The sequence below is a fragment of the Brassica napus genome, chromosome C5 (genome assembly GCF_020379485.1).
Source record: "Brassica napus cultivar Da-Ae chromosome C5, Da-Ae, whole genome shotgun sequence".
Classification (NCBI taxonomy): domain Eukaryota; kingdom Viridiplantae; phylum Streptophyta; class Magnoliopsida; order Brassicales; family Brassicaceae; genus Brassica; species Brassica napus.
The window spans coordinates 17,258,818-17,281,064 of record NC_063448.1 but is presented as its reverse complement, the minus strand read 5'-3'; the positions used below and the strand labels follow the sequence as shown (position 1 = coordinate 17,281,064).

The 22,247-nt window shown below is 33.5% G+C and overlaps 2 protein-coding genes and 1 non-coding gene across 5 annotated transcripts; 1 reads left to right on the top strand and 2 right to left on the bottom strand.

Moving 5' to 3' along the window:
• Nucleotides 1–5,209: 5,209 nt before the first annotated feature.
• On the bottom strand, nucleotides 5,210–7,017 carry LOC106402215 (berberine bridge enzyme-like 7). The gene has a single exon (XM_013842909.3). The coding sequence runs from the start codon at nucleotides 6,946–6,948 to the stop codon at nucleotides 5,362–5,364; it is 1,587 nt and encodes a 528-aa protein (XP_013698363.2). The 5' UTR covers nucleotides 6,949–7,017; the 3' UTR covers nucleotides 5,210–5,361.
• A 4,203-nt stretch (nucleotides 7,018–11,220) lies between these two features.
• On the top strand, nucleotides 11,221–11,294 carry TRNAN-GUU. The gene has a single exon. It is a non-coding gene; the product is annotated as a tRNA-Asn (tRNA).
• A 5,726-nt stretch (nucleotides 11,295–17,020) lies between these two features.
• LOC106397154 (ureide permease 5) lies at nucleotides 17,021–19,143 on the bottom strand. Of its 3 annotated transcripts, none has more exons than XM_013837716.3 (5): nucleotides 18,902–19,143; nucleotides 18,417–18,712; nucleotides 17,920–18,348; nucleotides 17,444–17,818; nucleotides 17,021–17,364 (listed from the first exon to the last, which is right to left on the bottom strand). In XM_013837716.3, exons 2-5 carry the CDS (start codon nucleotides 18,687–18,689, stop codon nucleotides 17,206–17,208), a joined length of 1,236 nt encoding a protein of 411 aa, XP_013693170.2. In that variant the 5' UTR covers nucleotides 18,690–18,712; nucleotides 18,902–19,143; the 3' UTR covers nucleotides 17,021–17,205. The 3 variants fall into 3 exon arrangements, with proteins under 3 accessions (XP_013693170.2, XP_013693171.2, XP_013693173.2); XM_013837717.3 differs by having other exon boundaries at nucleotides 18,417–18,730; nucleotides 18,902–19,128; XM_013837719.3 differs by having other exon boundaries at nucleotides 18,417–18,718; nucleotides 18,902–19,105.
• Nucleotides 19,144–22,247: the final 3,104 nt, after the last annotated feature.

Below are 22,247 nucleotides of genomic sequence, written 5' to 3'. Positions count from 1 at the left end.
GACTTCATTCATATTTTCAAGATGCCCATCCTTTTATCGAAAATAAGTTGTAATTAAATGTTCTTCATTTTTTATGTAAAAAAATAATAATCTAGAATGCACTGAATTTTCCTCTTTTCTTGTCCAATCGATGTTTTTTTCTCCCTCGTTGAATTCAATTTTATAGGTTACGTGTTTGCATGACTGAAAAAAAAAACGCTAATGTTTTTTTAAGATTGTCGTGAAATTCTGAAGCAGACTTTTTTCCTAGTGTGGAATAGACTTTTCTTAGAGCAAACGTTGATCATTTTTTTCCTCAACATTAAATACATTTATACATATAAACATTCGCTTTCAAATGAAAGTAACCACATTAATGAACAACAACTCGAAGAGCCCATTGTGTTTTGTTCATACTGATTGTTTACGGGGGACCCTTGTTTAGGTAAACAACCACACAGCGAACAAACCTTACGATTTGGCATGCATGTCGGCCGAAATATCTTGAATTGTCTGAACGATTACGCAGGATCGTAAACTGGAGACTGGAGAGTGCAGAGTAACAAAGTGATATTCCTAAATTGCCTAAAGTGTTACTCTGTAATGATCGGATACAATCATATAGTATTCAAAAAAAATTCCACTAGATTCTCCGAAGATGTCGACTTCTAGTCCTAGATTTCCTGACTCGTTATTGTTCTTTTAGCGTTAGTTAACTCTGTGTTGCATATCTTTATGGTCTGTTTAGTGAAATGTTAAGCCTATATTTCTGTAAAGGAGTGACTAGGCCCGAGCATTTTATCCTGATCCAAAAATCTGAACCAGAATTGGTTGGATATGGGTAAATGTCATTTTACCCCATTCGATCTTGTTGTATAGGATCCACGGTCTTAGACCCAACCCGACCAAACCCAAAACTCGATAGGACATCCGAAATACCCGGTTTAACTGGTTTTAGGTTCAAAAAATGATGGGTCTTGACTATATTATAACCTGTTTGAGTGTTGATTCAAGGTAAATAGCATGACTTATTTATAGCTGTTTCTATTTACCAAATTTAACATTTTCCGATGTTGGATGTTTCGAATTAGTAATTCATTAAAAAGATCAAACTTAAACTGCAATCGAACCCAACATAAGGTCCGAACTCTAATTGAAATACCACCAGACCACATTAAAGCAGTAGTAACTATCCTACAAAATAACTAATATATAGATATTTATACGAAAATTCTAAAAAATGTTCAAAGTTAAATATTTGTTTAGTACCCGAATCGACCTGGACTCAAATTGACTCGAACCGAACTCGAACCGACAAATTGTAATTATCCTATTAAGTTTAAATATCTAAGACTCGAAACTCCTGGACCCGACAAGACTCGAACCAAACCCGATCGTAGACCCAAATGCTGGTTCAAAAACGTTTAATGTCAGGAAAAAAATGGCCTTTTGGCATTTTTTAAAAAATAGTTAAAAAAAAAAATTTAATAAAATTGTTTGTTATTTTATTATTTTGCATGAGAATTTTCAAAATAAATTTAGAATTTAAAAATATATAACGAAATTTAGCTAAATATTTAAATCTAATTTTGTTTATTAAATTTCTTTTAAACATTGTAAAAGTAAAGACATTTTTTTGGACCCTTGGGCCCAAGACGGTTGACTCGAACCGAACTCGAACCGACAAATTGTAATTATCCTATTAAGTTTAAATATCTAAGACTCGAAACTCCTGGACCCGACAAGACTCGAACCAAACCCGATCGTAGACCCAAATGCTGGTTCAAAAACGTTTAATGTCAGGAAAAAAATGGCCTTTTGGCATTTTTTAAAAAATAGTTAAAAAATAAAATTTAATAAAATTGTTTGTTATTTTATTATTTTGCATGAGAATTTTAAAAAATAAATTTAGAATTTAAAAATATATAACGAAATTTAGCTAAATATTTAAATCTAATTTTGTTTATTAAATTTCTTTTAAACATTGTAAAAGTAAAGACATTTTTTTGGACCCTTGGGCCCAAGACGGTTGCACTCCGCCCCTCCCCCCCCCCCCCCCCCCCCCCCCCCTATTTTATTTTTTTGCATGAGAATTTTAAAAAATAAATTTAGAATTTAAAAATATATAACGAAATTTAGCTAAATATTTAAATCTAATTTTGTTTATTAAATTTCTTTTAAACATTGTAAAAGTAAAGACATTTTTTTGGACCCTTGGGCCCAAGACGGTTGCACTCCGCCCCCCCCCCCCCCCCCCCCCCCTCTTTCTATCTAAGCCGCCCTTTAATGCTGTTAGAGAGATTTGGAACTTACCCAGTTATTCTATAATACTAGATGATAATCTGCACGTATGCGCAAATGAGTTTTTTATGCTAATGTTTGTTCATTAAATGGTTTTAACATTTTGTAACACTAAAAATTTTATCGATTGTAAAATGACGAATACAAATGTTGGTCTATTAAATGTATCCCCCATTTTAATTATTTTAAGACTTCATATGCCAAAAAGAAATTAACTTTTGCGCCTGACACAAATCACCAAAACCATATGGTCAACATCGATTGAAAAATGAAGAAAGGGGATTAGATTTTCTGCTCGATTTATTTATTATTGACTCTTCATACGTGATTTCAATTTATACCTCTATAAAATTTTGCATTCGTTCCCTTTTTGTTTCATTGATATGAGTTTTGTTTATTTTTAACTTTTTCTATGAATTTGATGAATTACATAAATGTCAATTTTACATCTGTAAAATTTAATTCCACTTCAGATACATATCTAAGAATCAAATCTGTGAAGAAAATCACCGGGAATCTAACATATCAAGTTGTTATAGAATATAAGTGATGACTCGAAATATAAATGTATGTCTAGTATATGGTCACCAGTTCGGTCTAAAAATCATCTAATTATAGAACAATAAAACAAATTACTTATTTTATTAACCTACGCTTTTTAATTTTAGTTACTTAAGAATATACCAATAAAATAAATATATAATATTTTACCATTATAGTATATAAACTATGCATAACTAAGAATTGTTGGATTTATTAAATGATAAACCAGAAAAATTATAATAAATAGTTCAAATATCTCATTCTTACAATTATAATAGCTAGATATTAGGGAGAAACAAATATTAAACGAATAATCAAATCTCTTATCCTTTGAAAAAACTCAAAAATAAATGAGTAAAATGTTGTCATGATATTTCATTAAAAACTTTTTTTAGGAATAAATATCAAGACTAAATTATTTAACATGAATAAAATAATATATATACAAATGCAAAGTGCTTCCAATATTAAAAATTACTTCGATTTGAAGAAGTGTATTTCTCGGATTGTCATGATCAAATAACATATTAGAAACCACATATTTAAAAAATAATTAGTATACATAAAAATATATACATTAGATTAAGCACATAAATCAAAACCAATACCTTTTTTTAATTTACAATCATATTTTTTTTTGTAAATAAATCAAAACACTCATTTTATTTAGCTTATATGGTATATAATTAAACTTTAGTGATATTGACATCAATATGATTTTATTATTGACACTTCCTACTCATATGATTTTATTAACATTTGTGTGTTTGTTGTAACAAAGATTTAAACAGTTAATCACAAAAAAATTAATGTAAGATTTTTCAATACAAATTTTAAAATTAAAATAAGATCTCAATAATTTTTCATTGCAAATTTTTAAAATTTTAAATTAACATATTTATATATTTTATATAGTATATATATAATATGAGACTTCATATTCATACGCTTTATGATCATTTGTATCTTGCTTGAACAAAAAAATTAAACCATTGATAACAAAATTTTCAATATGAGACTTTTACCATTTTTTAGTAATTTATTGTCGTTTTAAAAATTCAAAATATAACATATAAAAAAATCTATTTTTTTATTATATGCTTGATGTGATTGTTTAATTTCTTTTAATAATATATTTTTTTATAAAAAGAGGATACAAAAATTGTTATCATATATGTATTATTCATAATCATTAATTTTCATATATATGTTATTCACATTAGATAATTTTGTAGCTTTTATTTAAGGAAATGAAGACTATTCTTTGGTACACTACTAATCAATTTGAGAGTTAGCTTAATAAAAAATATAATATATATTTATGTGAACCAATTTATTTTTCTAAGGATTCTAAAAATCATCGTAGTGATGACACGTGACTATCAAAATATGTTGTAATGCTACATCATTAATTTATAGGGGATAATATACCATTTGTATTTTAGTCTTGTATGTAGGTGTACCAATACATTTGCTTGTTTACAATACATTTCCTTGTTAATATTGTAAAAGTATGAATGAGAATTATAATATTTTAACATGTTTTGGTTTTATTTATGTAGTTTTGTTGGTTAACTAGGAGTTTTCCTGCGCCACGCGCAGAAATAATAATTTTTAACATAACTTTTTTTTATTTCAAAAGAAAATTTTGATTTATATTTCAACATTATTAATTTATATTTTAACTTCAATAGTTACAAAAAATCATAAACGTATTTTTGTAATCTTATTTTTTTTATTTGGTATAATTATTTAAATTTGATTTGATTTAATTTTTAATAAAGATAAAATTAGATTTTATAAAAATAGTTTTAGTTATATTATTGTGTTTAATGATTATTTATTTTATATATATATATCTTCCCATCTAATTTTAAATATATGTATATATATATATATATATATATATATATATTTACATATAAATATAAATTCTAATAAGTTTGAGACTTTGTTTGTTTTAGTTAAATTGAAAAATCTTTTTATTAATTTAAATGATGAAGATGAACGGATAAATTTAAATAATGTTTAAATATTTAACTATCAATTTTTTTTTTGGATTACTGTTACTTTATTTAGTTTATTTTTATTAATGTGTGATACATATATACATATAAATTATTATTTTAATTGTGATATATGAATTATTAATATATTTAATAGTTTACCATAAATAAATATTTATATGGAAAATTGACATCAATGATGATATATGAGTTATTTTTATTACCGTATTTAAAATCCCTGCAAAATATTTAAATTTTTATAAGGAAATTTTACATCGAACAATTAATATGATGTCATGTCACTATTTTCTAAAATCATGTCATCTATTTTAAGTGTCATGCCATCTTTTTTCAGAGAAAATGATTGTAGTGTCGACATGTGTATAAATCACTTCGTAAATATAGTATAGGGGATAGTTGGCTATTACCAATGCCCACATAACTTATTATTATTTTTTTCTGTTGAGAACATAACTTATTATTGTTGATATTTGATAAGTATCTATATGATCGAAGAGTAATCAACATTATACTACATGAAGCGAACAGGAGGAATACTCTGCTCGTTCTTAAAGAAATTCTCAGGATCATACTTTGCTTTTACTTGCATCAATCTCTTCAAATTCCCCAAGAAATATTTGGTACCATAGATCTTAGCTTCATCCACGTCTGTCTCACCACTAGGATTGCTTCCAATATCGATGTCTCTGTAATTAAAAAACGCCTCTCTCGGGTTACTTGACACGTACGGTTCCGCAACCTCATAGAGCTCCCTCATCAGACTAAGGGTGGTCTCTGTCTCGCTTGCGTCCAACCATGTCGTAGAGTATTGAACCTTGAACATGTTTCCTTTCCGATGAGGATACGCCGTGGCGTTGGCCGGAATCCTGTCCATCACTCCACCGTAAGTGTTCATTTGCATCCACACAGTGTGTTTGAATTCAAACATTTTCTTCCAGAGCTTCTCGAACCCTTCTTTAGGTATTGGTTTCTTGACGTAGTCCGATTTGCTTTTGAAGAAGGTTGGATTCGTAGGTCTTTCTAGAAGAACACTCGGTGGTGTGCCTTCAGGGTAATCAGCCCAAAACAGCGTCGTTTCGAACCAGCTCATTTCGTGACAATCTTCACGTTTTAGCCCTAACTCAGGCAAGTTCTTGTTTAGTAACACCATCAGCTTGTCGGCACGACCCAAGAACTGAGCGTAGAACACAACCGCGATGGTTCTCTCGCCACGTTTTGTTCCGTTTACAACCTGAGGCCATGCTCTAATGAAAAGATCTTCAGGGAACTTGGTGGAGACAAGCTGCCACTTGTAGAGAACATCAGTGCCTCCTTGTTCCAACGTTTTGTTAACCCTAAACACTGTCATGATCTTTGGAACTTCCACGAGGTTAATTTTCCAAGAGAGGATAACTCCGAAGCTCGCACCCCCACCTCCACGAATAGCCCAAAAGAGATCTTCTCCCATGGTAGCTCGGTTCAATAGCTTGCCGTTGACATCAACTAATAGAGCATCAACGACATGATCCACAGTGATTCCATATTTTCTTATGAGATTACCGTACCCTCCGCCGCTTATGTGTCCTCCTGCTCCCACCGTAGGGCACACGCCAGCTGGGAACGCTAGCGTTTTGCTTGCGTCCTTGATCTTTACGTAGAGCTCTCCCAAGGTGGCACCAGCTTGAACCCAAGCTTTCTTGCGTGACACGTCAATGGTAATTGACCTAAGATTGTGCATATCAAGAATGACAAATGGAACAGAGGATATGTAAGAAAGGGCTTCGAGGTCATGACCGCCACTTCGGGTACGGAGTTGTATACCGTTGGTCTTTGCGCAGACCACGGTGGCTTGAACATGAGATACATGTTCTGCCACCACGATGGCTAGTAGGTTTTGGTTAGGGCTCGAGTACCTCTTGTTTTTCGTGTAAGGTAGATGTAAGAGGACAAGAGGTGGAGATTGTGGTGGGGGGGTGAAGATGGCGTCAGTGATTGGATTCTTCGGACTAGTTCGATCGTGAAGGCATTTGATGAAGGTTGCAGAGTTTGGTTTCGCTACTGCTACTTCTAAAACCGAAACCAAAAGAACAAGACACAAAACAGAGACTGTATCCTTCATTTTTCTCTCTCGATAGATGTCTCTATTAGGATTTTAGCTTATAAAATAAATAAAAAGGAACAAAACTTAGATTAAACTTCTAGGGTGAACCTTTAAATTCACATATGTTTCTAGAACCAGCAATTAAATTTACACGTAGATAATTAATTAAAAATATTAAATTTATTTAAAAATAACTAAAAAAATAATAATGTTAATTTTAACAACGCTGACGCCGCCAGCTAAACCGTGAACCCAAAATCTTAAATTCTCAACCCTAAACCATAAATTTTAAACCCAAACCCTATAGCTTAAACCCAAATCCTAGACCCTAAACCCAAACCGTATACTCTAAATCCAAATCCTAGACCCTAAACTCAAACCGTAAACCTTAAATCTAAATCCTATACCTTAATCTAAATCATAGACCCTAAACCCAAATCCGTATACCCTAAACTCAAATCTTAGACTTAAAATCCAAACTGTAAACCATAAACCCAAACCCTAAACCTAGACGTTATAAGGTTTGAGCTTAGGGTGTAGGATTTAGGTTTAGGGTATATGATTTGGGTTTATGGTTTGCGTTTAGAGTATACAGTTTGGGTTTAGGGTATACGATTTGGGTTTAGGGTATAGGGTTTAGAGTTTAGGATTTAAGGTTTAGGATTTAAGGTTTAGGATTTAGAATTTAAGATTTAGGGTTTACGGTTCAGCTAGCAGCATCATCGTTGTTAAAATTGGCGTTATTTTTTTTAGTTATTTTTAAATAAATTTAATCTTTTTTAATTAATTATCTACGTGGCATTTTGATTGGTTCTGGAAGAAGATGTGAATTTAAAGATCACCTCCTGAACCTAAGTTATGTTCCATAAAAAATCCAGAGAGAAAAATCAATTTTGAAAATGACTCGTGTATATCGGTTGACTTTGAATTTTCTTCTATCCCTTTTTTGTTTAAAGACTTTGAAATTTCTTTTCTAAACATTTATTACAGAGGAATCGTTCTCGTGAAAGGGATAGCAGGGATTGAGTCGCATCTGTCCAGCTTTGTTTCACATTTTATATACATCTAAACATGTATTGCAAATGTTAACAAGTGGGTGAAAGTGGAATACAGAGATTCTAATGGAAACGTAAACGTAAGATCTTCATCACATATATTATCTTATTGGGAAAAATACGATTATATTGTTGATTAGTATGTAAAATATATTTCTAGAATGCATCGTATTTGCTTTTCTTATCCAATTCCTGATTTTCTTCTCCCTTGTTGAATTCAAGTTTAAATACGTTACGTTTCTGTTGTTGTGAATTATAAATGATTTCAAGTAACGTGAAAAAGACAGACTTTTCTGATTGTAGCAGAAAAGTTGACGTTCTTTCCTCATTCATACGTAAAATTAACCAATGTTTTATGTCAAGTACAAGTGGAGCTTAGTAGTTATTCCATTATGAACATGTTCGGATCGGTTATAACTAACAAGTCATTTTAAGCTATTAAAGGTCTGTAATTAGTAATAAGAACATGACATGGGAATATGGGATGGATACACAGATAACTTTACGTTAGGAATTGTTGTTTTAAGAGATGTTTATTAGTTTACCACTTTACCCTAATAGTCATTAGTCATGTTAACTTATAGGAATGTCAAACAAGTTGATCCGTCCCGCCTGGTTCCGTACCGCAGCGGGCTCGTTTTCAAGCGGGTCGCGGCGGGTCAGGCCTGCGTGGGCTGCGATCCTGGCTTAGCAAACCCGTACCGCAAAACATATAGGCCTTTGTGGATCGGCCCGTGTGACATAGAATTACAAAGGGACATATGGCTCCTGGACGCTTCAAGACATGATTCATGACGCTTTATCAGCTTCATGACGCATCAGTAAGTGAGTCTAGTCGAGGATTGAACTGAATAAGGTAATACACTTGTTAGTTGAAGATTTTAGTTGGATCAAAACATTAGTTTAGTTATTTTTGTTACACTCCAAACATATTAAAAATAAACAATGCTTTAGTTGTTGAATCTAAATATTATAACTCATAAGTTCATAACAAATGCTTTAGTTTTCTGAATAAAAATTAAACAAAACCAAACACCAAATCAAAGATGCTAATGCCAAAAGTAAATAAAAAGAAAACACCAACTCACACTTCTTGTTTTTCAACTTTATCACCAACAAGCGACAAAAACATGGGGATTTCTGATGCACTAAAAATGAATCCTTGCTACTCTCAAGTTTAACAGTTGTAATTGTAATATTTGAGATTCAATCCAGAGGACCAGTTCACACTTTATCCTTATGAGTTCTATATCAAGCTAAGAACAATAATGAGTTTTGATTTCAATGATGACGTAGAAACAAGTAACAAGAGGTTGAATTCGATTTAAACAAGAAGCTAGCCTAGGGTAATTCATTGGGTGCTGATATTGAGCCAAACAATTATTCAAGCGCAATAAGAAACCATCTAGAACTCGGATTGCTCCACTGAATCAGCCCACTGTCATGGTGCTGCTCCCTTTGCGAATCGATCTCGCTGCCTAAGCTTTCGCTTGGAACAAGATGCGATGGCAAGCCTTAGAGATCAAGTCCGATAAGTTCACTTAATACCCTAATATCTACTTTCGCTGATTAGGATTACTAAGCTCATTCATAATATGTCAAGTCATCTCCTACACGGTTAGCGAGGTGATTAAACTTAAGTTCAAACATTAAGTGATCAGATTAATGCAAGCAATAAGAGCTATATAAATGAAGACACAAGAGAATCGCTTATCTATGTTTAGCTCGTAAAATCAACACCCTAATACCCTAGGCGAGCTAGCCGACTACTCGATCATAATGCAAGATTTCAAAGACAATATTTTTGAATAATACTGCATATGATAAAATAAGAAACAAGGGTTCATGATAATCTTCTCTAGGCGAGAGATGAAGTCTTCTCCCTTACAAGTTGCAATCCAAAATACAAGTCTCTGTCTCTTGCAAAACTAGCGTAGTCCAGTAAAATAGATAGGGCAGTGTTTTATATTGAGGCGTCGATAGGTTAGAAGGAGGAATATGGTAGCTAGGGCAAACTCCCGAAATAACTTTGGAGGTTTCCTTATCTGTCGAGAGCAGTCGCTCGGCTGTTCTGCTGTGGGAACAATCTTCGGGCTGCTCCGCCTGGTTGTTCCGCGTGAAACGCTCTAGAATGGCATCTTTCTTCATGCATCCTCTCCTCCATTCTTCTGCCTACTCCGTACCTGAAATAATCACAAAAGGACTAGACATGTTCGATATAAGACTGGAATACCTCAAGAAACACATATACTATGATGCTGAAAACACCATATATCAATTTCTCTTTTTCACCATCAACTTCATCTTCTGCAATAATATTAATAGTTAAATATATATTGAAACTTAAAACTCCAAAATGTATGATAATGTGAACAAATACATATAGGCGAAACTATAAAGAACCCATGGCGGGAACTAGATCTTCTTCTTCGGTGGAAAGTGAGTTTTCAAACTTCTTATGATTGCTCGAAGAAGCTCCACCGGTGCAGATCGAAGGTGCTTGGGAGACCGGAAGCATCATCGACCCTGAAACCACCATCATCGGAGCTCCATACGTCGAATTGCCTTCTCTCTCTCTCTCTCTCTCTCTCTCTCTCTCTCTCTCTCTCTCTCTCTCTCTCTCTCTCTCTATCTCAATATTTTAGGTGAAAGCAGAAATGAGGACTTAGGGTTGCGGGTCTTCAAAATCCCGCAGGTTAACCTGTAGCCCATCCCGCTTTCGACCCGTCCCGCGAGGCCCACAATTTTGCGAGCTTACCAAATGGTGGCCCAATCCCGTCCCGCATCAAGTCTTTACGGATCAGGCCCGCGGTTCAAGTCCTTGATTGCCATCCCTATTAACATACGGCACTGTCTACAGATATGGTGGCGCATATAGGTAAGCCAAATAGGTTGCAAGTGCCACCATGAAATCTTCAAAATTTGCATAATATAATAATATACCCCCAAGTTTTAGTTATTTTCTCCCGCTAAATATCGTATTCTAGCCATGTTTTTAAGTTTATACGTGATTTGCCACCATCAAAAAATAATTCTACATCCGCCACTGAGACTACTCGTAATTCATTTACAATATTGGCTAACTCTATACATACGCTCAGATCCAAATCAGATGGGCATCGTTCTCGGACCGGTGGTTTGATGCTTAATGATATGATGATTCATGATGCGGATTTCTAGTGGTAGCATTTTATGTACCCGTTCATATCAGATTAAATCGACTTGTTAATTAAAAGCTGGAATAGCTCAGTTGGTTAGAGCGTGTGGCTGTTAACCACAAGGTCGGAGGTTCGACCCCTCCTTCTAGCGGATCCATTTTGTGATATTAATCATTTCCTTTTTTGTCTTTCTGCCTAGGAATAATTAGAACTTGTTATGAAATAACTTATAATTTATAGTATCGAGAAATTTAAATAAGAATAGAATTTAATACCCGTAGGAAGCAAATAACACTAGTATAAGGGAGAGAGTTATTATAAGAAAGGAAAGAAGAAAATGTAATGATTCTTTGATTATAAACTTTTGTTCTTGTTTTTGGTGTACAAAAGAGTGAGATGAGTGATGGTATTTATAGTGAACAACAATACATAAAATAACAAAGATGGTGCTTAATTTGGTAAATGAGTGGGTGATCATAATGCTTGATGAGTAGATGATCATAGTGCTTGAGTTGGTAAAGGAGTGGATGATCATAGTGCTTGAGTTTGGTAAAGAAGTGGATGATCATTTCAATGCTTAATTTATAACACTCCCCCTTGATCATCCATCTTGTATTACGTGGTGCCTCGTTAAAAACCTAGTCATGGAAAACCCAATGGGAAAAAACCGTAGTAAAAGTAAAAAGAGTACAACTACGTAAGCTCCCCCTCAAATGAGTAGTCATAGAACCTTTAGAACAATGATAGATTTTCATCTCTCAAATTGTAACATTCTCTTTGGTTGTCTATCTTTTGTATGTTCTTTGTTGCCTCGTTAAAACCTTGTCATGGAAAAACCCAATGGGATAAAAAAAAACCATGATAAGGAAAAAAGAGTACAACCACACTTACTATCATATTTCTTTCTCTGGAAACAATATCTTCAGGATATGCATTCCAATCAACTCTCTTCAGAGAATTAAGCTTAAGAGAATAAACTCTATTCATTTCTATTATGATATCTAGGGCCTTTAGACTTCTTGTCCATAATTCTCTTTTGACTTAGACAATAGTTTATTGGTCTATTTGGATTTCAAACCAAATTTCTTACATATAATCGTATAGAAATTCGTCTCGTACATACGAATTATTCATTTGTAACTATAGAAGTTACTATTATGATTTTCTTTCTTTTCATATGAAATTACATCTTTCAGTAATGAAAAAGATTAATAATTTTCTTAAATAACACTCTTACGTATGGTATTTCAGGACCAAACATATACGAGCGTCTTAAATAAAATACTTTAAGGATCTTTATGATAACATCTCAGTTTTAGATCTCCAGTTTAGAATACATAAAAACAATATAGTATTGTCAAGAGTTTTCTTCCAAAATATAATTTTTCTATAACTCTTCAGGAGTTTTGATTATATTCAAATCATGATTCTATTGATTTATAATCTCTTGATAAATACAAATGGATACATTTGTTAACCTTATAATATTTCATATATCCCATAAAATAGTTTGTTTCAATTCGATCGAATATGCAGAGTTCCCGGGAACATGATTTTGATATCATCAATCCTTCATGGATTATACTTTCAGGGATTAACATTTTTCAAGTGGATTGTTTTATTCAAGTTCTTCCTTTATTACCAGACTATAAGGAACTTGAAACTAGTTGCATCTACCATACGAAATTATGTCTCTTCACAATCAATTTCATATTGATCCTTCTTTGTGTGCAACGGTTCATTTACATCTCACTTGTTTTACACCTTTTAGTGTATGGACTACTGGTCCAAATACTTCTCTATTTCACAAGAAGTTTATATCTTTGTCTATTGCATCTTTCTGATTTGGCCAATCATTTCTTTGTGTACACTTTTCAATAGACTTTCTTTCATGATCCTCTTTCTCATTTATTATATCAACTACTACTTTGCATGTATAATATCATCGACGTCAATTTTCTTATCGGTTCCATTTTGTTTCATACATGACATAACTTATTGAGATCTCTTCATTTGTCTCAGGTACCTGAATTTTCGTCAGTCATGTTTAATTTCTCTTCTGGAGATCATACAAAACTATATTGCCTCGTTTTGACCATTATCAATATATGCTCCTTTTTCATTTACGAGGATTTATCTTTGGAACCAATCTGTCTACCACGCTGCAGGCGTGACTAGCAGTTTGATATTGTTCTTGTAGAACATTTATTGGAGCATTTACAGCTGGTATATGTGACTTGATCACTATATTTATATGGGTCGTGTCTGGCAACTGCTTTAGTAAGTTTTGAAATGAATTATCTTTTGGACTTCTATTTCACATTGTGTTTAGCCCGAGGATCAATGATAATTCATTTCAACTTATTTTCTTTTCCAGCTGTTTATTTTCTCCCCCTTATGTTGGAAGTACTAACTCACTTTTAGAATTCATGTATAGCCTTACTTATAGTTTTCGGGGATGGCTCTGGATTCTTAAGTGTCAATAGAGATTTATATCCAACATATATTTCCAACCTCATTTGAAAACACATCTTCATTTGAAGCTCTGTGGCGGAGCAACATCCAACATTCTTAGATGAAAATGATTGGTTTCTGATTCTATACCAATGATGGGGAGAACTAGTGAATATTTATTGGCTTGATGCGATCCATGTTGCTCAAAATGTTTAGCACTTATCTCAGTGAATGTGCTATAGTCGTTAAAGACTTTAAGAAGTGAATTCACCAATATTATAAAAATGCATAGTGGGTGATCAGTCCACTAACATCTTCGTTATTTATGCCAATATCTTATTTTGGCTGGTGAAAACCATATTACCTTTTATCTTATGGGTAAGCAACATATGTCAAATCATTCGGAAGAATCTTCTGGTTCTTATATGACTATGCATATGACCTTTAAGTATATTCGCATTATTAATGAACCAAAATGGTCTAACTGATTCATGCCAAATGTAAACTTCTAGTTTACTATATATTTCTTCATTATACTAATCTTTGTGTAGTACAATATATAAGAGGCTGTAGATATTTTCTCTAAAATACTTATACTGCTTTGAGAATTATTTCTGATTGAAATGTATATATCATTTCGTTTGCTTATTGTCTCAACATAAGTGTCTCAAAATCTACGGATTTACTTTGAGAAAAATTCATCAATCTTAGTTTTAGTGTAAACATAATCTTCTGGATGTTTGACTTATCATAAAAAGTGAGATTCTTTAACTTCCCCTCGAGAGTATAATACTACAGGTTTATCAATCTCGAATGTATCTCATTTTCTTAATCAACAACATATCCTACATGGGTTATGTATTTTTCGTAGATCCTTTTAACTTTTGATACTTATAAAAATACAATACCTTAAGAACTTTAAATTGCATTCTTAAGAACTTTAAATTAATTTTTTATGTAGTAAATATGTACTTCTGGAGCATCATATATATCCTCTTTTTAAGCATTCTATAAGTTTTTACTACCTTGTATTGTACACACAATAAATTTTCTTTCATCTTCAGATGAATTCATAATTTCTTTTCTTTATTACCATGTTTATTTTCTCAACTTTAAGTGAGAGTATGAGTTCTATAAAGAAACTCTTTGGACCTTGACCTCATTTATGCTCACGTCTAAAACCACTATTTATGAGTTTTTTAAATGTCATATTCTCTTCAGGAGAATGAATCATAATCAACTAGACGTGATTTATCAATAGATATTTTCAATATATATGCATCATAAAAAATTTCTTGAAGAAATTTTACTTTTAAACTTAACATCCAACATAGTTGGCTTTATTTACGACTTCAGGTCTTGTAATCTTTAAATGCAAAATACAAAATGAGCTTTAGGTAATCACTTCAGGTGATAATACCTTTTTTATATATATTATCTTCCAAAACTTATGGATCTTTTAGAGTCAAGCTTTAAACTTAAAATCCTCAATATAAATGGTAATAAAATCAAAATATTTCAAATATATATAAATATGTATTAACAAAGGTGTCTTATTATATCAGAAAATAAATAAAACTTTCATAGTAATTATTATATAGACTATATTATTACTCTCATGCTTTTTAACAAAGTTTAACCTATCAATCATTTTAATGAACAAATTTATATCACTGCCAACTTCATGCAAATTGATTTATCTAATCAAGTTGTTAAACTGTATATAAAGCATAAAAATACTTATCTTATAAACAGAAGTATATCGGCGATGATGAAGTTTCAGCTGTTCACGTTTCTGAATTGGCTGATAACTTGTACATATCTTTCCGAGAGAATACACAATCCTGAAAACTTTAAATTTGCTCATATAAACATGGCCATTACATTAGTAAATATCAACATATAATCTAAATTCTTTTATGATATTAGACCAAAGACTAATCGACCACAAAACTAACCGATTACAAATAATTTCTTTTATGATGTTAGACCATGAATCATAAAGTATGTTTCCTTAATACCATTAAACCATGAAGCATATTAAAGTATAATAAGCAAAATTTAATTCATCAAATAACTATTATTCTTACATATAGACAAGCGTTGATATATATATATCATCGTCTAAAATGACTATATATATATATATATTTAGAATTTCGCAATTTTAAAATGAACCATTTATTATGAACTTCATAATTTAAAAACCGTTTACATTAATCATACAAGCAATTACAAGGAGAAGCGATGTAAAGAAAAATTAAACCGATATCATCTTAAATTCACTCGGAGTAAATTCTCCAACGAATAAACCATAAATAGAAACACAAATAAAAATGGCACATAAAAACAAAAGTGCGCGAATCATCTTTCTTGAAAAATCGGAGGAGAGCGATTTTGAAATTTTTGAGAGAAGATGAAATGTTTTGGATGATGAAATGAAGTGAAAATGAGTTGTATTTATAGATGAAAATTACTGTTCATGACCGTTGGAGAAAGGGGAAATTTTTGAAAAAAATTCTTTGTGACCGTTGGGGTTAAATCGAGTGCACCAAAATTAGTCCGAAAATATCGTATTAAACGGTCAATCAAATCTATAAAATTTCATAAAAGTGAAAAATTATGACAATGAAATATTTATGTTATATGACAATAAATCATGCGACGGCTCAGCCGATCAATGCATAATATAAATAAATTATACGGCGGCTCGGCCGACAATTAATAATAAACAGAATATAAGGCGGCTCAGCCGACCAATAAATAATAAACAGGATATAAGGCGGCTCGGCCGACCAATAAATAATAAACAGGATATAAGGCGGCTCGGCCGACCAATAAATAAATTAAATTACTAGTAAATAATATAGGCGGTATTCCGGCCATTATAACATGATATAAATAATAGTAGAGGCGGTATACCGACCATTATAACAGGGTATAAATGATACAAATAAATTTTACCGAATCGCAGAGTGATCGTGCTGATAACGTGTTATGAAATAACTTATAATTTATAGTATCGAGAAATTTAAATAAGAGTAGAATTTAATACCCGTAGGAAGCAAATAACACTAGTATAAGGGAGAGAGTTTATTATAAGAAGGAAGAAGAAGATGTAATGTTCTTTGATTATAAACTCTTGTTCTTGTTTTGGTGTACAAAAGAGTGAGATGAGTGATGGTATTTATAGTGAACAACAATACATAAAATAACAAAGATGGTGCTTAATTTGGTAAATGAGTGGGTGATCATAATGCTTGATGAGTAGATGATCATAGTGCTTGAGTTGGTAAAGGAGTGGATGATCATAGTGCTTGAGTTTGGTAAAGAAGTGGATGATCATTTCAATGCTTAATTTATAGTGCTTGAGTTGGTAAAGGAGTGGATGATCATAGTGCTTGAGTTTGGTAAAGAAGTGGATGATCATTTCAATGCTTAATTTATAACAGAACTCTAATTTTGTTCAATCTTTGTTTTTTTTTTATTTATCCTTACACGAACAAAGAGGTTAACGAATATATAGTTGAAGTAAACCACAATGTACAAACATAACGAAGAGCCAGCCACACTATCTTATTTGGTCAAACCGATGAAACTCTTTAAAGTCACCGCGTCTCTCTTTTCCCAGCCGAGGCCATGAGAAGCCCCACAGCTACAGCGAACATGACCAGCATCCCAACAAGCAAAGCGTATGTTCTCGGAGACGATCTCCTATACTCTCCAAACAGATATATCCCCCAAAATGTTGACACCAAAGGAAGTGCCTACTCATCATCATCATTCAATAAATCAAGCCAAAGATACCAACTCTCTAGTTATGAGTTATGAGTGTGTGCATGTTACCTGAACAGCATCTGCAGCTGCATATCCAGCAGCTTGTCCACCCATGAACTGAAGACCATTACCAAACCCACAAATCAATCCAGCCAAAAGAGCCCAACCTCTCCCGTTCCAGTCATTTAGGTAACCCTTAAAGGAAGATCTTGGTGAATCTAGTACAGGTTTGTACAAGAAAGTAACGTTGAGAGCGACGGCGATTACGAAGCAGGACAGTGAGAAGTAGAAGAAAGCAGTGTATACAATCAACTTGGGAACGCCTGGTTCTAGAGTGCGCCATTGATCGTTTGTTGCAAGGTTGAATAGTGGCGAGAAGAGTGAGAAACAAAGGCCAGCGAAGAAGGTTATTGATAGACCAACAACCATGCTCTTTCCAAGCACCTGAATCCAATAGAGAAATTGCATTTGTTGTTGTTGCCTCCACCAAAACTCATGAGAGAAACACACACATAAAACTCAATGAGAAAGAGAGGCTAACTAACTTTGATTGCTCTTTTGTTTTCAAGTGCTATAAGAAAAGCTGCGGTTCCTTCTTTTACATTCTCCATCTCCTCCTCTTCACCTCCAAATAGTCTCTGACAGTACTCTTCTTGGCTCACAGTTTTACAATCCCCTGAGAGTTTTCCAAGTTTGGCTTCTACATCAGCAGAGTTAGAAGAGTGGACAGCAGAGCCAAGACAAACGGCTACCAAGAAGCATGCGACACCAGAGAAAAGAACATCTGCTCGGTTTAACTTGTTGTCCAGAAAGTAATTGACACTCGTGCCTATAACAACTGTGATGCTAGCGGATGTGACTTCTGTAACAGACAGACCAACAAAAGCTAAAGCATACTGAGTAGCTAAGTTCCCAATACTTAAACCCACCCCACCCGCCAATGCAAACAACACCGAAGGCCAGTTATCCTGAATCTGTAGATACACATAGTCAAACCAATCTGAACATAGTACCACCAGAGAAAAGAAAGAGTGTCATTAACCTGAGTGAGTTGGGTAATGAAACTTGGTGCCTCCTCTGGTGTACTCTCGCCTATATGACCAAAGACAAAGGCTATGAAGATAGCAGCGAAGAAGTTAGTGATGGAGTAATCGAGATAAGTGTGTTGTGGGAGACGGCCACGTCGTTCAAGAAGAGCCAACAGAGCAGGCCAAGTGCCTAAGCAGAGGAGGGAAAGCGTGATGCATGCTATTGCTCCTCCTTTGCTCTCCACCACGTATACTCCCAATTCGCCAGCAGACACCATCATCATCATCGTACAGACCAAACAATAAATCCCTGTTTCTTGATTGAAAACTACAGAAATTTAAATTTACCAAACCCAGAAAAAAAGGTTCGAACTTTAGAAAGATTGGTGTCTGATTCTTTGACATTGATAACGTATCCATCAGATTCGTGATCCTCAAAAGACCAAATTCGTCGAAATATTCAAAACGAAAAGAAGAATCCAGAGATGAAAGTTTTCACCTTTCTACAGATGAAGGAAACAGGTCAACGAAGAAGTGCACCACTTTTGTTAAGAAGAATAACTCTGTTTTCTTACTCTGTTTTGATACGACACCATAAGAAACACGGAATCTTTCTTTCTTTTTTTTTTGTCTCTTTCTAATTAAAGAGCGAAGCGAGAGAGAGAGAATCTTTCAAAAGCCATCCACCATATCAAGGACGCTTTCTTAACCGTATATTCCAACTCCATTGAACAAGTGGAAACTGATTGAGAATATGTTACATCAAATCAGGAATCAGAATCTTATGGAAGCCTGAAATTAATATTTTTCAAAAAAAATTAGGAAGCGGATATATTGAAAATGTATATATATCTATATTATTTTATAAAACTAATGACCAAAATTATATGATTCAAAATAAAAAATCACTTATTCATTTTTAATAATTTTCCATTTATTTGACTTCATATTTTAATTATAAAAATACTAACATATCAAGCTTATAGAATTATTATCAAACTAATTATTTTAATAGTTATATTTCTATTAATTTTAGATTCTATATAAAACAAAAACATAATTTTTTTAATATATTTATTCATGACATTAAGTTTTTAAAATGGAAGCGTGGTTTCTAAAAGGAAGTGTAAGCTTTCAGCGTGTGTTTTTAAAGAGGTATTTTTGGAAGCTTATTGGAAGCGTGATTTCGGAAGATTCCACAAGTTTCCGATTCCGATTTCCATTTCGAAGCGAAAAACGGACGTCCGACGAAGCTTTCATGCTTTTATTAGTGGTCGAAACAAAATTAAAAACATTTTAAAGCATTTTTCATAAAAAGAGAAAAATGAAAAATATGTGTTACAGTTTATATTTATTTGGTTTTGAGAAATGTGTTGAACCACTAGAGGTTAGACGCACCCTATCCCAAAATTGTGCACCTTAGAGCAGCATTAACCTCACCTCTTAAGTTGGTTCTTAAGAGGTGGGTCCCATAGTTTTAATAAAAATCACCTCTTAATTTTCTTTTGTAAGGGGCGCCTCTAACTCGGTTTTAGCATTGTTCGCGGGCCCCACTGACACGTGGCGGCCTGCGATTAGTTAATTTTTTTATTTTTTATTTTAGAAAAAAAATAAAAATTTTTTGTCTAAGAACCCATGCAAAGGTTAATGAACTTGTTGTCACTTCTTTGGGCTTCTGAAGATTGCATTGGACTTCTTCTTTTGGGCTCTAATAAGAATTTTAGTAGACAAAGCAGAAACAACAGATAAAGATGAAAAGCTTGCTTGTCATCTAGTTATTGTGTAAGTGGTCGACGCACAAATTGTGATGGACTTTATGTAAAGAAAAGATAGCTTGCTATTTACTGATTTAACACCACAGTTTTGACGTACATCTTTTTTGAATGAATGTTAAATTTATTCATGCAAAAACATATTTACATCATGCGCAACTGTTTATGAATCAAAGAATCAGACTCATGAAACTAAGAACAAAATTCCTAAGTTAAGGATCCACTCTAGACCCAAACCATGTTGCAAGCCCTCCTTCCATTTTCTCTCTACCTTGGAGTGAAAGCAGCCAAAGCCTAATAGTTTTATCTACAAGGCTTTGCTAGACACTGAGCTTCTCTTTCTTGTTCACATGTCATCGAGCGTTGCGCTCTCTCCATATTGAGTGTACAGCTGCTTGGAAAACATACCAGACAAGGAAGTTTTTAATGGGAGTGAGCCCAGGCCTGGTGATGATCACAACGAGTTGACTCCAGTCTGTGGTGAATCTATTTTGCAACAAACCCTCCGCAAGAGCCTTCCAAATCTGTCTTGTGTACCTGCAACCGAAGAAGAGATGTTCACGGGTTTCTTCAGCTGCATTACACAGAATGCATGTCGTGTTTATCCCAGTGTGCCAAAGCCGCATTTTGTCTCCAGTTTGCAGTCTGTTGAGCGCAGCTATCCAGACAAGGAAGGAGAACTTTGGAGTTGAATGGGTGAACCAGAGCCTTTGCTCCAGTTGCAAGCTTGGCGGCTGTGGCGAATCTGTTCCCAGGTTTTTTTAGCAGAAAATTTATTTACAAATCTGTCTTCCTCTTGCTGCCACAGAGCAATATCATCACCCTGATTTGTAGCTAACCGAAAGGACTCTATTTCATTCTCCACCTCATTTAAAATGCTCACTTTGTGCCTTCTCCTTCTTCGATGTCTACCAAGAACATCAGACACTAAGGCATATCACCAATGCCTAAGTCGATCAGACCGCGATCACCAAGAGCAACTTTGAAGCAAACGAGCTTGGACCAGACATTCATACCAGAAGGAGGTATGTTTCCCATTTCCCACTTCCCATCCGAAGGAACTGTTGCATTTCTCGATGCTTGAGGAGTTTTCTCTAAACCATGAGCCAGAGGTTGTAGTATTACTAACTGACCAAAAGGATACCTTCCTGATGAGATAGCAATGAATCCAACGGACCCATAACGAAGCTTTTTAGAGGAAATGCCGCCATATTAGCTTCAAGCAGAAGACTGTGTTCATTTCCTTCAGTGGCCTTATTCCCATCCTCCTTCAATTTTGGCAAAACATAGATCCTTCGAACAGACTTTTGCTTTTGATGTTCGACGTACATCAGTGCATGTCATTTAGCTTTTTAACATTTGGTTTACTTTCGGCGAATCTTCTACGATTTACCAAGGTTAAAAGTTCCCTCCCAAAAGAAAAAACAGAACTGGTTAGTGGTAGACGAACTATAGAAATGCTAAACGATCCGGGTTCGAATCAACACGCAACACTAACATTAAACATATGCGGCCAACTGTATATGTGATCATGTTTAGGTCTCATTGAATATTTGGAGAGCGAGTCTGTCCGTAAGATACATTTCTCTTTGAATATTTGTTTGAACCTTTAATTATAGAATACCCCAAGTTAATCAAAAAAGAAACACAAGGATGCACACATTTGCAAAGTAGAAAAGTTAGGTTTACATCTGGCATTATGGCACGTATGATTCTATCCCTAGTTACTAGTATATCAACACTCATAATATTACGTTAATCCAATAATTTAATGATTGATTTGAAATAGCAATGAACTAGTGGTAGCTTACACAAAATACAATTGCTAAATTAAGTTTTATCTTCTTTTTCAGTCTTAGATAAGTTTGAATCATTTAAGTTAACAAAACTGGATTTATTTTGAGCTCTACCCTTACGCTTACATTCCATCAGAAAACAAGTATATATATTCAGGAAACAGAAATACAATATGCAACAAACAAATCAATCGATCATGAAAATTATTGAATATGAGTAAATATCAATCTTTTATGTAAAAAACATACCATACTCCTTTCGTAAGGATTCCATTAT